At 33.4% G+C, this 17,237-nt stretch overlaps 1 protein-coding gene across 1 annotated transcript; it reads left to right on the top strand.

Annotated features, from left to right (window-relative positions):
* Window positions 1-12,782: 12,782 nt before the first annotated feature.
* On the top strand, window positions 12,783-16,398 carry LOC108195422 (glycerophosphocholine acyltransferase 1). The gene is made up of 8 exons (XM_017362382.2): window positions 12,783-13,051; window positions 13,139-13,291; window positions 13,367-13,424; window positions 13,517-13,617; window positions 14,031-14,126; window positions 14,201-14,294; window positions 15,068-15,305; window positions 15,712-16,398. The coding sequence occupies exons 1-8, from the start codon at window positions 12,947-12,949 to the stop codon at window positions 16,094-16,096; spliced, it is 1,230 nt and encodes a 409-aa protein (XP_017217871.1). The 5' UTR covers window positions 12,783-12,946; the 3' UTR covers window positions 16,097-16,398.
* The last annotated feature ends 839 nt before the right edge of the window (window positions 16,399-17,237 follow it).

The raw sequence follows: 17,237 nt of genomic DNA, 5'->3' as shown, positions 1-17,237 counted from the left end.
TTTGGTTTTATAGTCTGGGATAAAGATTATTGGTTTTCAACCTTATGACTATCTAGGAAAGCCAAGAGGCTGATAAAGTTCCGAAGAACAGAAAGAGATATAAATGCATTTTTGAAGATATATGATTTTGAATGAAAGCAATTGCATTTAATCTTTTGAGGAAAAATGAATCAGTTGTGATTGTAAAAATGATTTTCATAAAGAATGACAATCACAACCGATGAAAGAATCAAAGTTTTTCCATTAAAAACTGGTTTGAGTACAAGAGTCAGAATCTATGCATAAAAGGTTTAAATGAACTTGTCTTTGAAAAAGACATAGACTCCTGTTTCTCACTACAATTTAAAAAGGAAACAAGAAAATTTATGCGCTACAGTGTATAAAGCACTCGCCACACTAATTAGTGAAAAGGCCTCATACTAGCACATCGTCAAAACAGACGCTGCAGGTGACAAAGATTACCAAGTACACAAATACAAGATAATCAATGTCTCGTCCTATGACGCTACATGTATAGATGCAAAATATTCTAAGAAATATTTATGAAATAGAGTAGTGGATACCAATTGTTAAAATCAATTGATAAGGAAATTTCTTTAAAGAAACTCACCACTCCTGAACATAAATATGAGACAGAATGAAGATTTTGTTGTCTCCCTTGTACTCAGAATATTAAACACCTAAAATATATTAGCACTAGTGGTTTTAAGAAATATGCAACAATATTTCACCAGTGCCAACACATCACAATTCATCCACAAATAAAACATCAATAAAGCATCAAAAATAGATACCAATTAAATATTTCAAAAATGAATTAATCATGCTTCTATTATTCTATCAAAGTCAATCATGAAACAAATAATCATATAATTGTCATGGATCACAATTTAACTAAGATAAAATAAAAATTACTTACGAAATATCATATAATTATCAGATAAGCAAATAACAACTAAAATCATGACAATCATACAATGATATTCGCAAGCCCGAGGGAAAGTTGAAGAAAAGTTCACGAGTCTTATACAGATAATCATTAAACACAAGTGAACTCACACAACTCCTCGCAGAAAATATTAACACTTAATATTAGTGATCTCCACATAAGCATGCAAAAACATCACTAACACTAAAAGTATCACAACTATATGTAGTTAGACATGAAATAAAATATCAATTAATAAATCATCAAATATCCAACACAAATAGTTATGCTTCAAATATATACACTAATATAAATGGATTCAGCCTAGAGAGAGTCTAAGTAACTCCACAAATACTAGTATATCATGACTAAATTCTAACTAGATTCTAACCACATACCAATTACTGATACAAGTCACAAGTCTAGAAACAAATAAGTCATGCTTCAGATTTTATACCTATAAAGATGAATTCAACCTAGAAAATAATCCTAAGTATGTTCACAAATACAGATATATCACGACTAGATTATGACAAAGTTCTCTACTAGATACCAATTTTTGAAGAGGTATAGATCAAGAAAAATAACATAATTAAGTCATGCTTCATGTCATCCCTAATCATTTAAATCATGAACAAATAAGTCACTTAATTGTCATGCAACACAATTTAAATAATTGAAATAACAAACACTCATGCTAAAACATATAATCACCATCTAAGCATGCAAAGCAATAACCATGGCAATCACATATAATAGCAAAAAGCACGAGGTACTGGATTTTAAATAAATTCACAAGTCTTATATATAGACAATTTAATACTCATGAATTCATTCAAGGAATACGATAGACATGCTCATGAAAGAAGTAATACCTTATAGAAAATATAGTATGTGATCTACTTGCAGTTAAGTAAAGTGATAAGTTGAATACCTCTGAGACTTAACATTTCAGTTGATGTACCTTTCTTGTACAGATCAAGTCCAGTGGTTGTTGGCATAAGTCTTGACATGTCTAGAATCTTCCAAAATGCGCATATTCAAAAGATCCTTGACTTCCTTTTATTGCCATCATTCTCTAGACTAGCTAGTAGACCATAAAGAATTGCAACTTTCCAACAAACTCATCATATCACTAATCTGCATTCACTTAGCAATTATCTTGCACAAGTGACGTTAGTCCACATATAATATAATCATGGTATCACAGCACATATAATTATATTGTGTGTGCCTTGTATCATGAGAGGTAATAATTTGGATACCAAATATGACTTTAGCAAACAGATATTAAAATAATATGCTAGTCAGAAATCATACCATGTCTGTGACGATCATCAGGTGTTGGATAGCAACTCATAGAGAGCTGGTGAAGAAAGAGCATAAAAATTCCGTTGGATCTGCAACTGCAAAGTCCTTGAAATGTTGTATGAATCTTCATCCTCTAGATCACTGTAATATCCTGAACCCAAGTCTCGTCAATGGCGCTTTAGTTCAATTTTGAAGGTCGTTAAGTCCTCTAAGATGTAGAGTTCTGAACTTGAAGATTCTATTTCCGTCATCTTCATAACCTTCTCTTTTGAAGTAACTCTAAGCAACCAAATTGGCTTGTCCCTCGTAACATAGCCAAAAACATCCAGTTGGAATCTAAATACCCGACAAGTACTAAGTACTGAATTGTCTTTAGGTCAGGGTATCAGAATCCGCACAATCTGCTTTACAACTTGATTGAGATCATATTGTTGTGCACTCACTCAATCTGGATCCCTTTAAGAGCTTCTGAATCTTCCTTAAGTTTCAGTTCAGATTGAAACCTGAAGAAACAACATTATTTGACAATAGCTCTCCCAGTCTTCACTTCACCATTAGGAACATTTAAGAACTAGAACCCGGGAATGATATTGACTTCCAACCCTTTGTCTAAGCAGATACGTTCTTGATATGTCCTGTTCATATTCATTGTGGTGTTGAGTTTGACTAGTGGATCCACCAAATGCTCCCCCTAAGCTGTTGCTGGGATTTTCTTAACAATCCTTATCCTTGCAAAGAGATTCTGCTTGGATTTGAATCATCATAATACCAATGATATCACTTTTAACAGCTTGGAGCAAAGTGTCGTTCAATGTACTGTCTAGACTTACAATCACCTTCTGTTGATTAATCACAATCACCCTGTAGACTGTAGACTCCATTGAGTAGCCGAGGAAAATATTCTTTGAGCTTCAAATGCAAGACTTGCAAAGAGGCATTTTCCTCCAAACACATACCAAGAGTTAGTGTTTGCTTCTGATTGGCCACTGACAAGAATGGTGTCTTTCTGGATTTATCAATGATCAGGGTTCATCTTGATCAACCTTCATTTGTGACGTCTTGTCCTTCGAACACATACGAACAACACGAAAGAAACTAGAGTAGTCAACGATCATCGCAAAAAGAAATCTGGATTTATTTGTAGACATGACATTAGCTGCTCCATAGAAATCCATACGTATCATCTGAAGCGGCTCAGTAATGTTGATTATATCTTTGCTTCTGTGCGATGCTCCTTCGACTTCCCTATTGACATACCTCATAATCTTCACTCATAATGAATTCCAGATGAGGTAGTCCTCTCACCAAATCTCTTCTTACTAATAAAAAGAGCTCCTTGTTTTGACATACAAGTTTGAGAGCTTCAAGTGCCATAGCTAATACTCATCCGATGAAGCTTCACTATCAAAACAGCTCACTCCATCTTCAGTTGAAGTTCCATATTAGCTACGAGCAAAATTCACATCCTTCCTGATTTAAGATAAAACACTATTCCATGAACTGACATAATGTCCTTTGTTAGAGAACCGTCTGATACTAGGAATGTGTGCTTTGACTCCTTGCAAGAAAGATATGCTTCCATGATGACATTCCATAAAACAGGCATGTCCCGTAAGAGAATCTTCGTTGTCATTTTCCAAAGATTATTGACGGAACTGCTCACACGATCACATTTGCTAACAGGGTACTTTTTGTGAATCATATGATTTCAGTTACTCAGCAAACAGAGTGCACCAAAAATCATATGGAACATATGTAACCTGCAATCACAAATGGAAAGAGTTCTATGGTCCCCAATCATAACTGGGTCCGGATGGATTAGAGATTTTTCTTTAACAGTGGTAACAACATAATCAACCTTAACATGCTAATTCTTATTTAGACATTGCCCTAATGTGATTCTCAAACATGCTTTTCTAAAATCAATGCAAGTACAAAGACATGCATTCATGACGTGAAAATAAGCAGACATGATGTTGAATACACATGGCAAACAATCAAAGATAAGACAAGAGCAAGACAGGCAGTTATGTAATTCAGAAGATTCAGTACTCTCTACTTAAACCAATTAACACAAGTGCAACAGGTATCAAGTAGAATTACATATATTCAATAATCTTCCAAGAGCATAAGGATCTGATTCCAATCTGTTGTTATATGGCATTATACTATCTCTATTACCTAAGTCAGTTTTAGATCTAACATGAAGTTCTAAAAGTTCTACTGACACAAGGTAGACATTTCATCATAGAACAAAATAAAATCCTTAACAAACAATTCAGATTAGATAAGCAAATCTAATTGTACTAGGGAATCTGAAAGTAAGTGTTTTAACAAAGTTATACATGCTAGGATCATAACCCCTAAAACTAAGAGTCGTGTTCCAAAGGAAAGCTTCTAATCTCACCATTGCAAATAATCAAATCATAAATATTCATACACATGTTAAGAATCTGCTAAAGACACATGCACAATATTATCATCAAACCTAGTTACTAGAGAGGTCATCTAGCATACTAGTTTAACATTATCTATTGTGATGCTATCATGCATGTGCTTGTGTGTTAAACAATTCTACTCAGAGATTTATAACATGCTTTGAATATAAAGAAATAGGTATTGCATAGTTAGAAAGAATTCGTACCTGAGATGTGTGAGTTAAGTCATCTTCAGAGAATGCTAGGATCGCCAGATAACCATAATCATCATTCTCATCAGCAACTGATCCATCTCACACCTTTCCTAAAATAGCATAAGAACTTCTGTGATGCTTCTTTCAAAACATCCACTTGAAATTTTAGACAATCCCTATCATCCTTGTTTGTCGAGGCTTCAATATATATAGCAACCCTCCTTTGCTAAAGATACCAAACAATATTGTGTGTACTGACCAACTCAGTTTTGAAAAACAACCTCCTTGAACTGAACCCTGAAGAGTCACCACTTGAAACCAATGGATTCCATCTGAATCTGACATGACTAAACCTCTCAGACAGTGTTATGCTAATCCTTGAAGTTCTGTCCTCACATTCTTCAAAAGTGTTAACTTTCGTCGACTTGAGCTTCCTCAAATTCAGTAGTTACAAACTCTTCTGTTCAATCCTAAGGTTCTGACATAAATGCACAAAACTGATTTGGTGCGGTAGTAACTCGATAATTATATCCTTAAACCTCCACAGTTATCTGTCTTTGGTTCAGTTGATTCTGGATGGATTTAGCATTGATACAATTCACTGTGTAATTGTATATCCCTGAATCACTGAGTTAGATTGAAATCCCTTGAAGATTCGTCCGTAAAAACTTCTCTTTTCCTACTACCAGTGGTGCCATTCAAAGTTGACATTCCGAGCCCTGGAAAGATGCTTCACTGCAGATGTAGCAAATTCCCATCCTGATCTGGTGATCTGATAATCAAGTAGGAGTAATTACTCAGATCAAGGCCTGAAGTACCTTCTTCAAAATTCACTGTCAGTAGTGTCCAATCAGTCTTCAATAGAATCTTCTTCGAATCACAATCAGCTTTGTCGAACATAGAAAACTGCTTCTAATAATCCTTTGAGTAATCAATTGGATTGGGTCATCAATGTAATTCCATTACCGGTTCTGAGAATCTGGTATTTGAAAGACCGGTGTTTGTCTTGTAATCTGTCAGCCTGATCTGTCTCAACTAAATGTCAATCTGATTTGTCTTGGAGTAGAATAATTTAAAAAGGTTACGGGACACTTGATTATTTAAACTAAGTTTAAATTATAAAAAAAAATTATAAAAAATAAAAGAAAATAAAGTATAAAATAAACTTAGTTAAATCTATATAGTAAATTTAATTATATTTAAAAAATAAATTCAAATAAATTCATAATAAACTGAATAAGTTTAAAATAAATTTATTTCAAATTCATTTAGTAAATATATTAAAATTTATTAGATAAATTTAATTTTTGAAAATATTCAAGTGTCTCGTCTCCAATTAAATCATAGTTTCCAGAACACACGAAATTGAACCCTTGAACTTGAACTTATATCCATAATCAGTTAAATCCTCTTAAATTTATATTTTATATTTTAACTTAAATTTAAATCATAAACTATACAAATTTAAATAATAAATTTATAAAAATTTATGATAAACTTGATAAAGTCTAAGAGTAAACTTTACAAGTCTAAAATAAATTTAAGCAAATTTATTAAATGAATTTAGTAAAGTTTATAAAGTAAATTTAATTAAGTTTATAAGATAAATTTAATTAATTCATAATAAACTCAATTAATAAGTTTAAAATAAATTAAGTCAAATTTATAAAATAAACTTTTTAAAATTTAAAGTATAAATTTATAAGTCCCGGTCCAAAGTTCAGTATCCGACAGATAATCCTTGCTTAGGCCTACGGACAAATTCAGCAACACAAACCGGAAGAACATTTCCCCTAATCAAATATCAAAAGCTAGGTTCTTGATTTTCCGTACGATAAGGATCCCGATTTGTATATCAATCAACCTGGCTCTGATACCAATTGTTAGGTCCAAAGTATCGTAGAAGGGGGGGTTGAATACGATACTCACTACAATTTAAAATTCTTTCGAATCTTGCGGATAAATAAATTGCAGTCCTGTAATGGGTTTCGTGTTCCGGATATTTATCGGGTCGGTTTCTGAGGATATGAAAATATTAAACCAACACACAATATTTTCCAAGGTATATCTGTATATTGATAAATACCTCGAAGGGTGCTACAAATCCAAACCCGAAGGTTGGCTACAATGACCACTCCTCTAAATATTACAAGCCCTATCCACTACAAATATTTACGGTACAAAACTAGGCTAGGGTGTGTGTATATTTGAGAGAGTTTGTGCATAGCACTTGGCCATCCATCCCGAAGGATGTTGTGTAAATTGTGAGAACCACAATCACATATTTATAGGCTTTCATAAACTAACCATGGTTAACGAGTTCGTCCTGGACGACTTGAGTTCGTCCTGGACGAATTCAATTTAACTGTGGTTAAATTGAATTGTCCAGAAATAAAAACTAACTCATAAAATACTTGAAGTTGCGCCAAATACATGAACATGTATTGTAAACTTGCGCTTGATTTTTTTTTGGTCAAAGTTGGCGCCCTCTCAGTGAACTTGCGCTTCCAGAGTGTCACTGTATGTCTAGCACTTAGAAAACATTCAGGATATGAAACTTGCGCCATTACAATGCACATAGAAGTGGTCAACAGTTGCGCCGAGTCAAAGATTGCGCCTTCACAGTGTTCCCCTGTGTGCATGACTTAGATTAAATTCCATCAAGTGAAAGTTGCGCTATAGTGAAGAAGCCTTCACTGATCTCTCTCATCACTTGAGAGCAAACTTTGACTTTAGTCAAAGTTTGCGCTCCATTGTTGCACAGAGGAAGAGTATGAAGTACTTAGAGAAATCTCATTGCGTCTATACAGTGAAAGCCTTCCCTTGTTCTCTCTCATCTCTTGGGGACAAACTTTGACTTTGGTCAAAGTTTGCTCCTCAAGAGCATTGATACTTCACTGTGATATACTTAGAAAATTTCTAAGTGAGGAAGAGCTGTTGACTTTTGGTCAAATGTTGCTCCTCACATAGCTTCCTTGTTCTCTCTCATCTCTTGGGGACGAACTTTGACTTGGTCAAAGTTTGCTCCTCAAGAGTGTGGAGACTCCATTGTGATGTACTTAGAAAATCTTCTAAGTGAGGAAGAGCTGTTGACTTCGGTCAAATGTTGTTCCTCTCATAGTAAAAGCTTTCCTTGTTATCACTCCTTTGACTGAGATTGACTTGAGTTTGCTCCTCTCCCTACTTAGCCAAATTAGCTCAAATCTTGAGTTGGCACAAATCATATATTATATATATTATATTATATTCATAATATTATATAAATATATGTATAAATAAAGATATACATATAAATATATATAAATAATATTTATATAAACATATAGTAATATATATATATATATACATATATTTAAATATATTCTCATATATTTAAATATATATAATATACATATAATTATATGTAAATATAAATATAAATATATATATATAGAGATATATATAATTACCTATAGATATAAATATACATATATTTATGCACATAATATAATATATATATATATATACACTTAAATATATAAATGTTTATGTAAAATATAAATACATATACTATATACATATATATTTATTTAAATATATATACATATAAATATACATATACATATGTTTAAAAACATATATACATATATATTATATATATTATATTTAATTAAATATACATATATACATATATAATTATATTTGTACATATACAAATATATAAGTGCACACATATATAAAATGTCACTTCCTGATATGGCTTTATGTGGAAGCTTTGACATGTGGCATTTGAGCAGTAAGCTTTGGCATAGCTTGGCTTTGGAACAAATGACTTGATATGACTGGATCAATTCTTCGATCGATAAATACTTTGCAAAGCTCCGTACGTGCTGACGCTTAGTGCACTGGTCTGGTTCACAAGCGACTAACACTGAAGTTAAACATTGTACCGTCTTTGTCAGCAAACATTGATCAGTCGGTTCCGGGTTAGTTTATGCTTCAGTTTGTTGATTGTAAATAACCAACCAAGATATATAGAATATCTTGCTTCAGGGGTTGCACTGAAATCTTTCGAGTACTTGGACAACATCTTCATTGCTTCCACAATCTTGAATACTTCAATCTTTATTCTTCACTGAGGCATGAACATATTAATGAACTTCTTCCAGTGAACTTATTCCTTCAAGACTGTAGATGGCTTCTTCAACCTTTGTCTTCGTATCTTCCGATTCCGGTGCAAGCGTAGTGTTATTTACTTGTCCTGTTCTATTGTTGAGTTATCATCCATATGTAACAGATAGGGTTGTCTTTACATTTAGACTTACAAAACCCTAATATATAAGAGTTTTAATGATTTACAAGAAAATAAAATAATATCCTAAAACGAGTTGGATTCTGATGCTGAAATTCGTAGGCTGCTGTTCAGGCCTGATTCTGGGCTGATCCAGTTGGATTTTGATATCTGGACCACCTTGAACTTGTAGAAAATTTCAATATCTTCGCTTGGGCTGTTGAATCGCCCAATTCTGACGTCCGGAACTCAAGTTATGGCCCAAACAAGATTTGTTTCGCAAGCTATCCATAAAATCCGAATTTCCATCTGATTAAGCCCAAATAAGCTTGATTTAATCCAACTTTAGGAATATTTATTTTCCTGCCATTAAACACTTAAAATCAATTAGTAACATCCCGATTATTTACAAAATACTAAAATTATAGGAATAAAATCATATAAAAACATATATAAATATATGTTCTATCAAAGTGTTATGTAATCCACAAAAGTATTTTAAATGTGTATTTCGTATAAGACTCGTGTCCTGAACATTTAGAGGAGCAATGTAAGACTTCTGATGTAAGGTAAAATATGCATTTAACTTATATCAAGTTTGAGATTGTGAAGATGTATTTCGGTGTGTTCAGTGAATGGCACCCCGGGTTGGGTTGCTGAGGTCATTCCGGGCCGGGGGCGTCACACAATTAGTAGCTATCACTTCTAGGACATGTTATGTATTGCTTAATTCATGTATATCATATGTGTAATTGATGGGGTGATTGTGCATCTATATAAGCACATATTAGATTTATACTATATGCGTCACTTAATGTTGTTATCATTCTTGTAACCTAACAGCTCTCAAGTATATCTGTTCATCCTTTGAGAGAGTGTTCTTATCATGTTTATACAGTTTTTATTCATCAATATAAAGACTGCTCTTTATTCAATTATGTTATTTTGTTGATTTGATTTGTATTACTGAATTCAACCCCTTTCTATAGTGAACTAAGATCTAACAAATGATGATAAAATATTAGTTACAAATGAAGATGTAGAGGAAGTAGATAAAAAAAAAATTTAAAGATCTTAATTCTGATGATATATATTTTTTTTAAAATGATAATGTAATGAGTCCATATTTAAATCAAAAATTTTAAGTTTGGATGGAGCAAAAAAGTTTCTTCGTGCATATGCTTTAAGATATGGGTTTGCCATAAAAATTTAGATGTCACAAAAGTGAGTCTAGGTGAACAAAATATATGCTCGTGTGTGTATATATAGGTTGTCGGGGAGAAATGAATTTAAAAGTTGTGTTGTTGATGAAAAAATAAATTAACCAATATTAGGGGGAAAAGACGTTGAAACATCCTTCATAGGATTGGTTGTAAAATGAGGATGTATGTTGTGAAAACAAAGGAACCAAATTTTTGGGAGTCAAGTTCACTTGAGTTTTAACATAATCATGAGACTGTGTATCATACAAATATGAATTTAATACAATGGGAGAGGCATTTGACCGAGGAGGCAAGGAATCTTATAAAAACTATTAATATATCGAGTGTTGGTCCAACTTTCAAGTTTAATAATGAGTATCTTTAGTAATTTGAAATGGAGTTAATTACATTTTGTAATTCTTAATTTTTTACTCAAACACACATGAGTACCTATATTTTTTTGTGTGACAATTTATAATCATTGCATTTTGTAACCCCAATCCACTTTTCCATTAAAAATTGTCATTAATGATATCTAATTCTACTTTTATAGCCATGTTTGTCTTTTTCAGAATTAAGTCATCTATTCATATAGAAATATGAAAATGTGTATAATTTTTTTGAAGTTCATCCAAACACACCTGAAAACTAGTGTCATTCCCACGAATCAAGCTGAACACACTACGTACTAACTTGAATAAGACAATCCTTGATCCACTAATTTCCAAAACAAAAGAAAGGTAAAAAGCATAACTAATTTCCTAAACAAAAGAAAGGAAAAGAGCATAACGCTCATTGAGACTATTCATAAAGGCCCAAGAAAATATAAATTTACAATTTGGAAGCGATAAAAGGACTTATAAAAAGAGACTTGAAAAAAAAATACGACCTCGGTCGTACTAGTATTTCATTATACATTATAATTTTATTCATCTAATATGTTTTTTGTTTTGTGCGTAAGAAGAAATGGAAAATGATAATCTTTTGGATTTTTCACACGTTAGTGATTTTTTGTTGGATTTGTTTCTAAACGACTACTTTTTCGATAAATACGTCACTCCGTCATAACAATAAGTTACTCTCTCCGTCCCAAATTAACTGTCCTGTTTGACTTTTTGACGATCAATTTGACCCAATTTTGACTGAAAATTAAAAACTATTTTTTAATAGTTTGACAAAACTAAAATATATATTTTAAAGTAGATTTGATAATCTTTTCAATGATATATTTTTCATAATTTTATCCAACTATTTAATATACATATTTTTCAATCAAAGTCGAGTCAAATTGACCGCCAAAAAATCAAACTGGACAGTTAATTTGGGACGGAGGAGTAGATGAAATTACCTGAAATCTATCACTAGATCATCATCTTATGCAAAGTAACTTTGTTGCTAGATGTTTAAGTATTTGTAGAGCGGGTTCGACCTGATTAATATTTCGTTTATGATAATTTTGTCTTTTTTCGCCGGAAAAAAACACATCGTCACAGTAAGAGTAAGTCCAACAGTGTTCTTTGTGAAACCCTAAATATAATATAAAAAAATTATGTCTTAGTAGTTTAGGACATATTCTACTAACTTCAACTACAACAATGTGCCTTATTTTCACCATATGTTCAATATTTTATTATTAAATGTTCATTTTCATCATTAAAACATAATATAAAGTAGAGAGAAAAGAGTATTGGTAGTAATTTATTATAAAATATGAGATAGGATAAGGAGAGAGGGTGCCTCAAAAATAGAGCAAAAGAGTTGTCCCAGTGATATAAGACATCACTAACACATTGTTGGAGCAACCTTTTTTATCAAATATCCTAAATTTAACCTTAAGACATGATATAAGGCTTATCTTGGACTTGATCCAAGGCTCCATCCAGTCACATACACAATTCCTTGACTGATCGTGGCTCTATCCTGTGGCTAACGCAGAATTAGCCCAAGCCGCTAATTTATTCTGCACTGAGAAATACTGCTCCTACTCCCCTGGAAATGCTACATTGAGCATTAAATTTTCATTGGAGTTCTCAACAATTATTCTTCTCCTTCGAGGTGATAAAATACTACATTTATCATCGCAACTTTAAATGCCGTCATTCTTCATATTTTCCTCACAAATTTTTAATATTTACAATATTTAATAATATATTTTACAATATTCTGTTCAAAAATTTCAATAAATTAAAAGTATTCCTAAATTATAAAATAATACATGTTATAATATATTCCTTACTAAACATATATGAATTTTTCTGAACAGAACTTACTTCTCTAAGCCTTGCAATTAATTTGTTTATAAAATCTTGTATTAATAAAATTATTATATTTCACCATGCAAAAAAGAATAGTCAGACATGTGTAAATGAATACTACAATTTGTTCTTAATTTCAAAGAAAAAGATAACTTAAAAGGCTAAATTTTATTAAAAAAAGTTGATGATGGTCATAAATATCCGGTCTCGGAAATCAGAGCGCGCAGAGCAATGAATTTAGGGTGTAAAATAATCGGCGAGCAGGCAAGTCGCAATTGAAAAACAAGATATGGGCGTGGGTCATCGAAAAAGCAACCCAACCAAGACTCCATTTAATGAACCAAATCAATGCATGAATACAAAAACAACGATCAATTAGATCCATATACAATGTCGGACTCTAACGGGGATTCTTTCGGCAAGGTCAAGCAGAGGCTCAAGGATCGAACCAAGGTGGCCGCTGTTTTTTCCCTCTCATTTTCATATGCTATAATGTAATAATAATAATAATATATGTGGGTTTTGATTCATTTGTTGTAGAAAGTTGTTGAAACCAAGGAGATGTTGTCAAAACAAGCTGTTAAAAGCAGAGAGATTCTGTCCAAACAAGCTGTGAAGAGCAAACAGATGTTGTCTAAGCAAGCTCAGAACATTGCCAAACAGGCTCAAGAGCATGAACGCTTCATCAATAAGGTTTCTTTTAATCTCTGTTTGCATTGTTTCTGCTTTTCTGTTTGACAGAAATGCCATTGTTGTTTGTGTTTCTAGGTCACTCATTTTGTTGGGGTTATTGGTTTTGGAACATTCTGCTTTCTTTTGGGTGCAAGTAGGTACCAGCTTGTTTTTTTCGATGCCTCGACAAGTAATGCAGCTTAATTTTGTAATTTTTCTTGCCTGGTTGATTCTACTGTTTATCAGGACCTCAGGACATTCGCTACGTCTACTGCTTGTTCTACCTCATCTTTGTCCCACTCCGGTGGATCTATTACCGCTACAAAAAATGGCATTATTATCTTTTGGTAAGTTGATTTACAAACACTTTGCTAAGCCATGCTTATATCTAGGATTGTTAATCCTAGTGATATGGTTATCAAAGTCTTCTGTTGTTTCAAATGAATTCTTGATATATGCTTAGATCCGCTGATATTGTTGATTAGAGTACTATAAATTTGTAATGCAAAGATCCTACTTTCTGGTTTCTGGCTTTGTTGTTTCACATTTTTCTACCCGAGTCCCCCTACTTTCAGGGGGTTATCCTTTCTTCAACTAAGAACGTCTCTGGTGCAGTACTCTTCGTTTAGGCTATCTTTGATTTAAGGATGATTTGGCCGACTGACTGTTGCTTTAAGAATATTTCCTCCCACTAATGTTCCACTTCATAAAATTTTAGTTTTTTTGTAATTATAAAAGAGTTTTCTTGATTATGATGCAGGATTTTTGCTACTATGCCAATACAATTTTCTTGGTGATGCTTCTGTTTTATCCTGAAAATGAAAAGCTTTTCATGGTGACCTTCTCATTTGCCGAGGTGAACAAATAGTTGAATTCCTACACTTAAATAACTTTTTCATTTTTTACAATACACCATTCCTACAAGTGCAGGGACCGCTTGCTTGGGCCTTGATTGTTTGGCGTTGTAGCTTAGTGTTTAGTTCTGTTGACAAATTAGTAAGCGTGCTTATACATCTATTACCTGGTGAGTCTTCTTTTGCCTTGTTAGTTAGTTATGTTGGTGACAGTTATCAAATAAGGCCATTTGTAACAATTTCAATTTCAAATGATTTACGTATTAGATACATCCTTCGTTCACCTTCAGTAGTGCAAATTTTAATTAGTTTATATTTTGCCCTCTGTTATTTCTAAACATGCTGGCTTGAAAGGTATTAAAAACTATATCTTTTTATTTCCTGTTGTTACTTGTTAACATGTCTCATGTTGTATTACCTTTATCGGTATTCTTCTTTGCTAGATTTTTTTTGAAATTTAATGGATAAATTCTTTGAACTTGTAGTTATATTGCTGAACTTCTACCTTCGAGATGTTTTTAATATGTCTGCTAAATGCACTTTCACATAATTTGTACAAGAGAGGGAGACTTTGGTTATACCATGGTAATGAATTTAAGCTGACCTTACGAGTGCTTTAACTCTTTAAAAGGAAGTGCTCCCAAATTGTTTTCTTGCACACTCAACTTGCAAAAATAGTGATGCAAGTTCACAATACATAAAAGTAAATTGGTTGTTCAATGATTTCAATCACTATCACTGTTTCCACCAACATGTATTGCATGAGCCTGCAGATTTTATGTGGATCTTAACAATAAAAAAAACAGATATATTAATTGCATTTCTATGCTTAGTTCAAATAATATGTCAACTTATGATAAGTGTTTCATATAAATATACTTTATAAAGTTCAGTTTCTGGTAAAGATTATTGCTGCAACTTTACCTTACCTTTTACTGTTTAGGATTGGTATTTTTCACAATTCGGTGGTGGGATCCAGCGTTCTTTGAGGCCATGCATCCTGAAGGAACAGTTCGAAGAGCTTCATGGCCCTATGTAGAAGACAGATCTTATCTGTGGACCTGGCTCTTTGTTGTACCTTTGGCTGCTTACAGCATATGGCAGGTTCTCTACTTTCTGATTGTGAATGTCCTTCGTCATCAGAGGCTGTTAAGAGATCCTGAGGTCATGACTTCTTACAGGTCTGAGCAGGCCCCTTTCTAACTATCTCTTAATATCCTTTATCTTCTCTGTGTTAATAAAGTCACTGCTCGCTGCTTAAGATCTTTTCTTTTGCACTTCATGCACTTTCCTGATACTATTTATTCTTTCTGCCGTCATTCTTAGCTCTATAAAGAACTCAAAAATGCTTTTATTTCACAATTATAAGAAAATAATTGAAGTTATGCAGGTTGTTCATGCATGCACAGTACTGTCAACTATGTCCCTCTTAATTTCTGTCAAGTTCTTAATATTTTTGCCAAGTGACCATCTCAATCTGGTAGTTATGACTTTCTGAGAAACAGACTTCTTGTTCTCAAGTTCAATTTCTTAGCTTTAATATTTATTTTTTGATCAAGTTATAAGTGAATTGTTATTGTTTGATAGGGAACTCTCCAAGAAAGCACGAAAAGCAAACAACCTATGGTGGCGATTAAGTGGTTTACTTGGTGATCAAAATCGGATGTTCATGTACATTCTCCTCCAAGCAGTGTTCACTGTAGCAACCATGGCTCTGACAGTCCCTATATTCTTGTCATATGAGCTCCATTGTATATTCCAAATACTCAAAGTTTCTGCATCTGTATGGAATGGTGGAAGTTTTCTGTTAGAGGTAATGCCAAGACAGGCGGTTATGAAGGAGAAGAAAAAATCAGGGATGCAGCCAATACAGCCTCAAGAAGCCCAATCTTCAGTTGCTTCAGAAACTTTAACTGAAGCTCCTGCAACAGCAGTGGATGCTGTTATTGTGGGTGGAACCCCGTCTAAGTAGTTAAACGATGCTCGTAAAACTGTTTGTATGCCATGTGAACGAAGCTGCATGTAGCTGAGCTTTATTTGTAGGTCTCGGAATTGTAGTTGAACTGTAGTGGTTGTAGTTTTATGTTTTCAATTACAGAATTAGGTACTCGGCGTTTAGGTGAAGTAAGTTGAACCAGTAACATGTGTTTTTTACATTACCTTGATGCTCTGCAGGATATGTTTTAGCTTGTATTGTCTACTGTGATTGTACAAAAGAGCATGCACTTTGACAATGGAATAAGTCATTAATGAGAGTGGTAGTACTTCCTCTGAGCTGTGTGGAGTCTTTTTGGTTTGTACAAAAATACACTCACATGCTATTAAATATTTCACATCATTTTGCAGTGTCTAAATGGCCAACCATTTTTGCATATTTAAATTTCAGTCTCCCAGACCCAGACTACCTGAGGTCAGTGGACTTGGAGACATTACCAAAATGGGGCCAAATTTCCTTAATCATCTACGTTACACTAGCCATTCTCCTCCTGCTCTTTATTTCCCAACCCCCAGTAATAAACCTCTCACCATCCTCACCACTGCATCAAACTCCGATCAAACTTTTCTTTCTCTGACCATTCCAAGCCTGCCTACATCCCCTTTGACCCCATTATCGCCCGATATCAAGAGAAAGAGAGATGATATGCTGAACGGAACTTTTCTGGAAAACAAGATTTGCCAAACGAAAGAACGGTGTAACATATGTTTCAGAATAGGGACATTATGTTTCAAAATAAGGGTATAACCAACACCCTTCAGAGAAATCACGAATCGATGTTGATTTGCTTTATATAAAGATATCAATGAACTTCCAAGTTCTGACTGAGGCCCGATGTTGATTTGCTTTATATAAAGATATCAATGAACTTCCAAGTTCTGACTGAGGCCCGAAACTGAATGAACAACGAACCTATTGTCTGGTCCGGAGATCCAACATTAGACAATTTTAACTGATAGTCAGAAGTTCCTGCGAATCCCCACTCATTATTATTGTTGTGTAGTTTTTTTTCCTTTCATTTATCCGAAGTGTAGTATGCTTTCACCAAGTAATATGGCAGGCACTTCACAATGTACTGCTTTATAGTATGGGTGGCACTTCACAATGTACTAACCAT

The sequence above is a fragment of the Daucus carota genome, chromosome 7 (genome assembly GCF_001625215.2).
Source record: "Daucus carota subsp. sativus chromosome 7, DH1 v3.0, whole genome shotgun sequence".
Classification (NCBI taxonomy): Eukaryota; Viridiplantae; Streptophyta; class Magnoliopsida; order Apiales; family Apiaceae; genus Daucus; species Daucus carota.
This window is presented reverse-complemented; position numbering and strand designations above follow the sequence as displayed.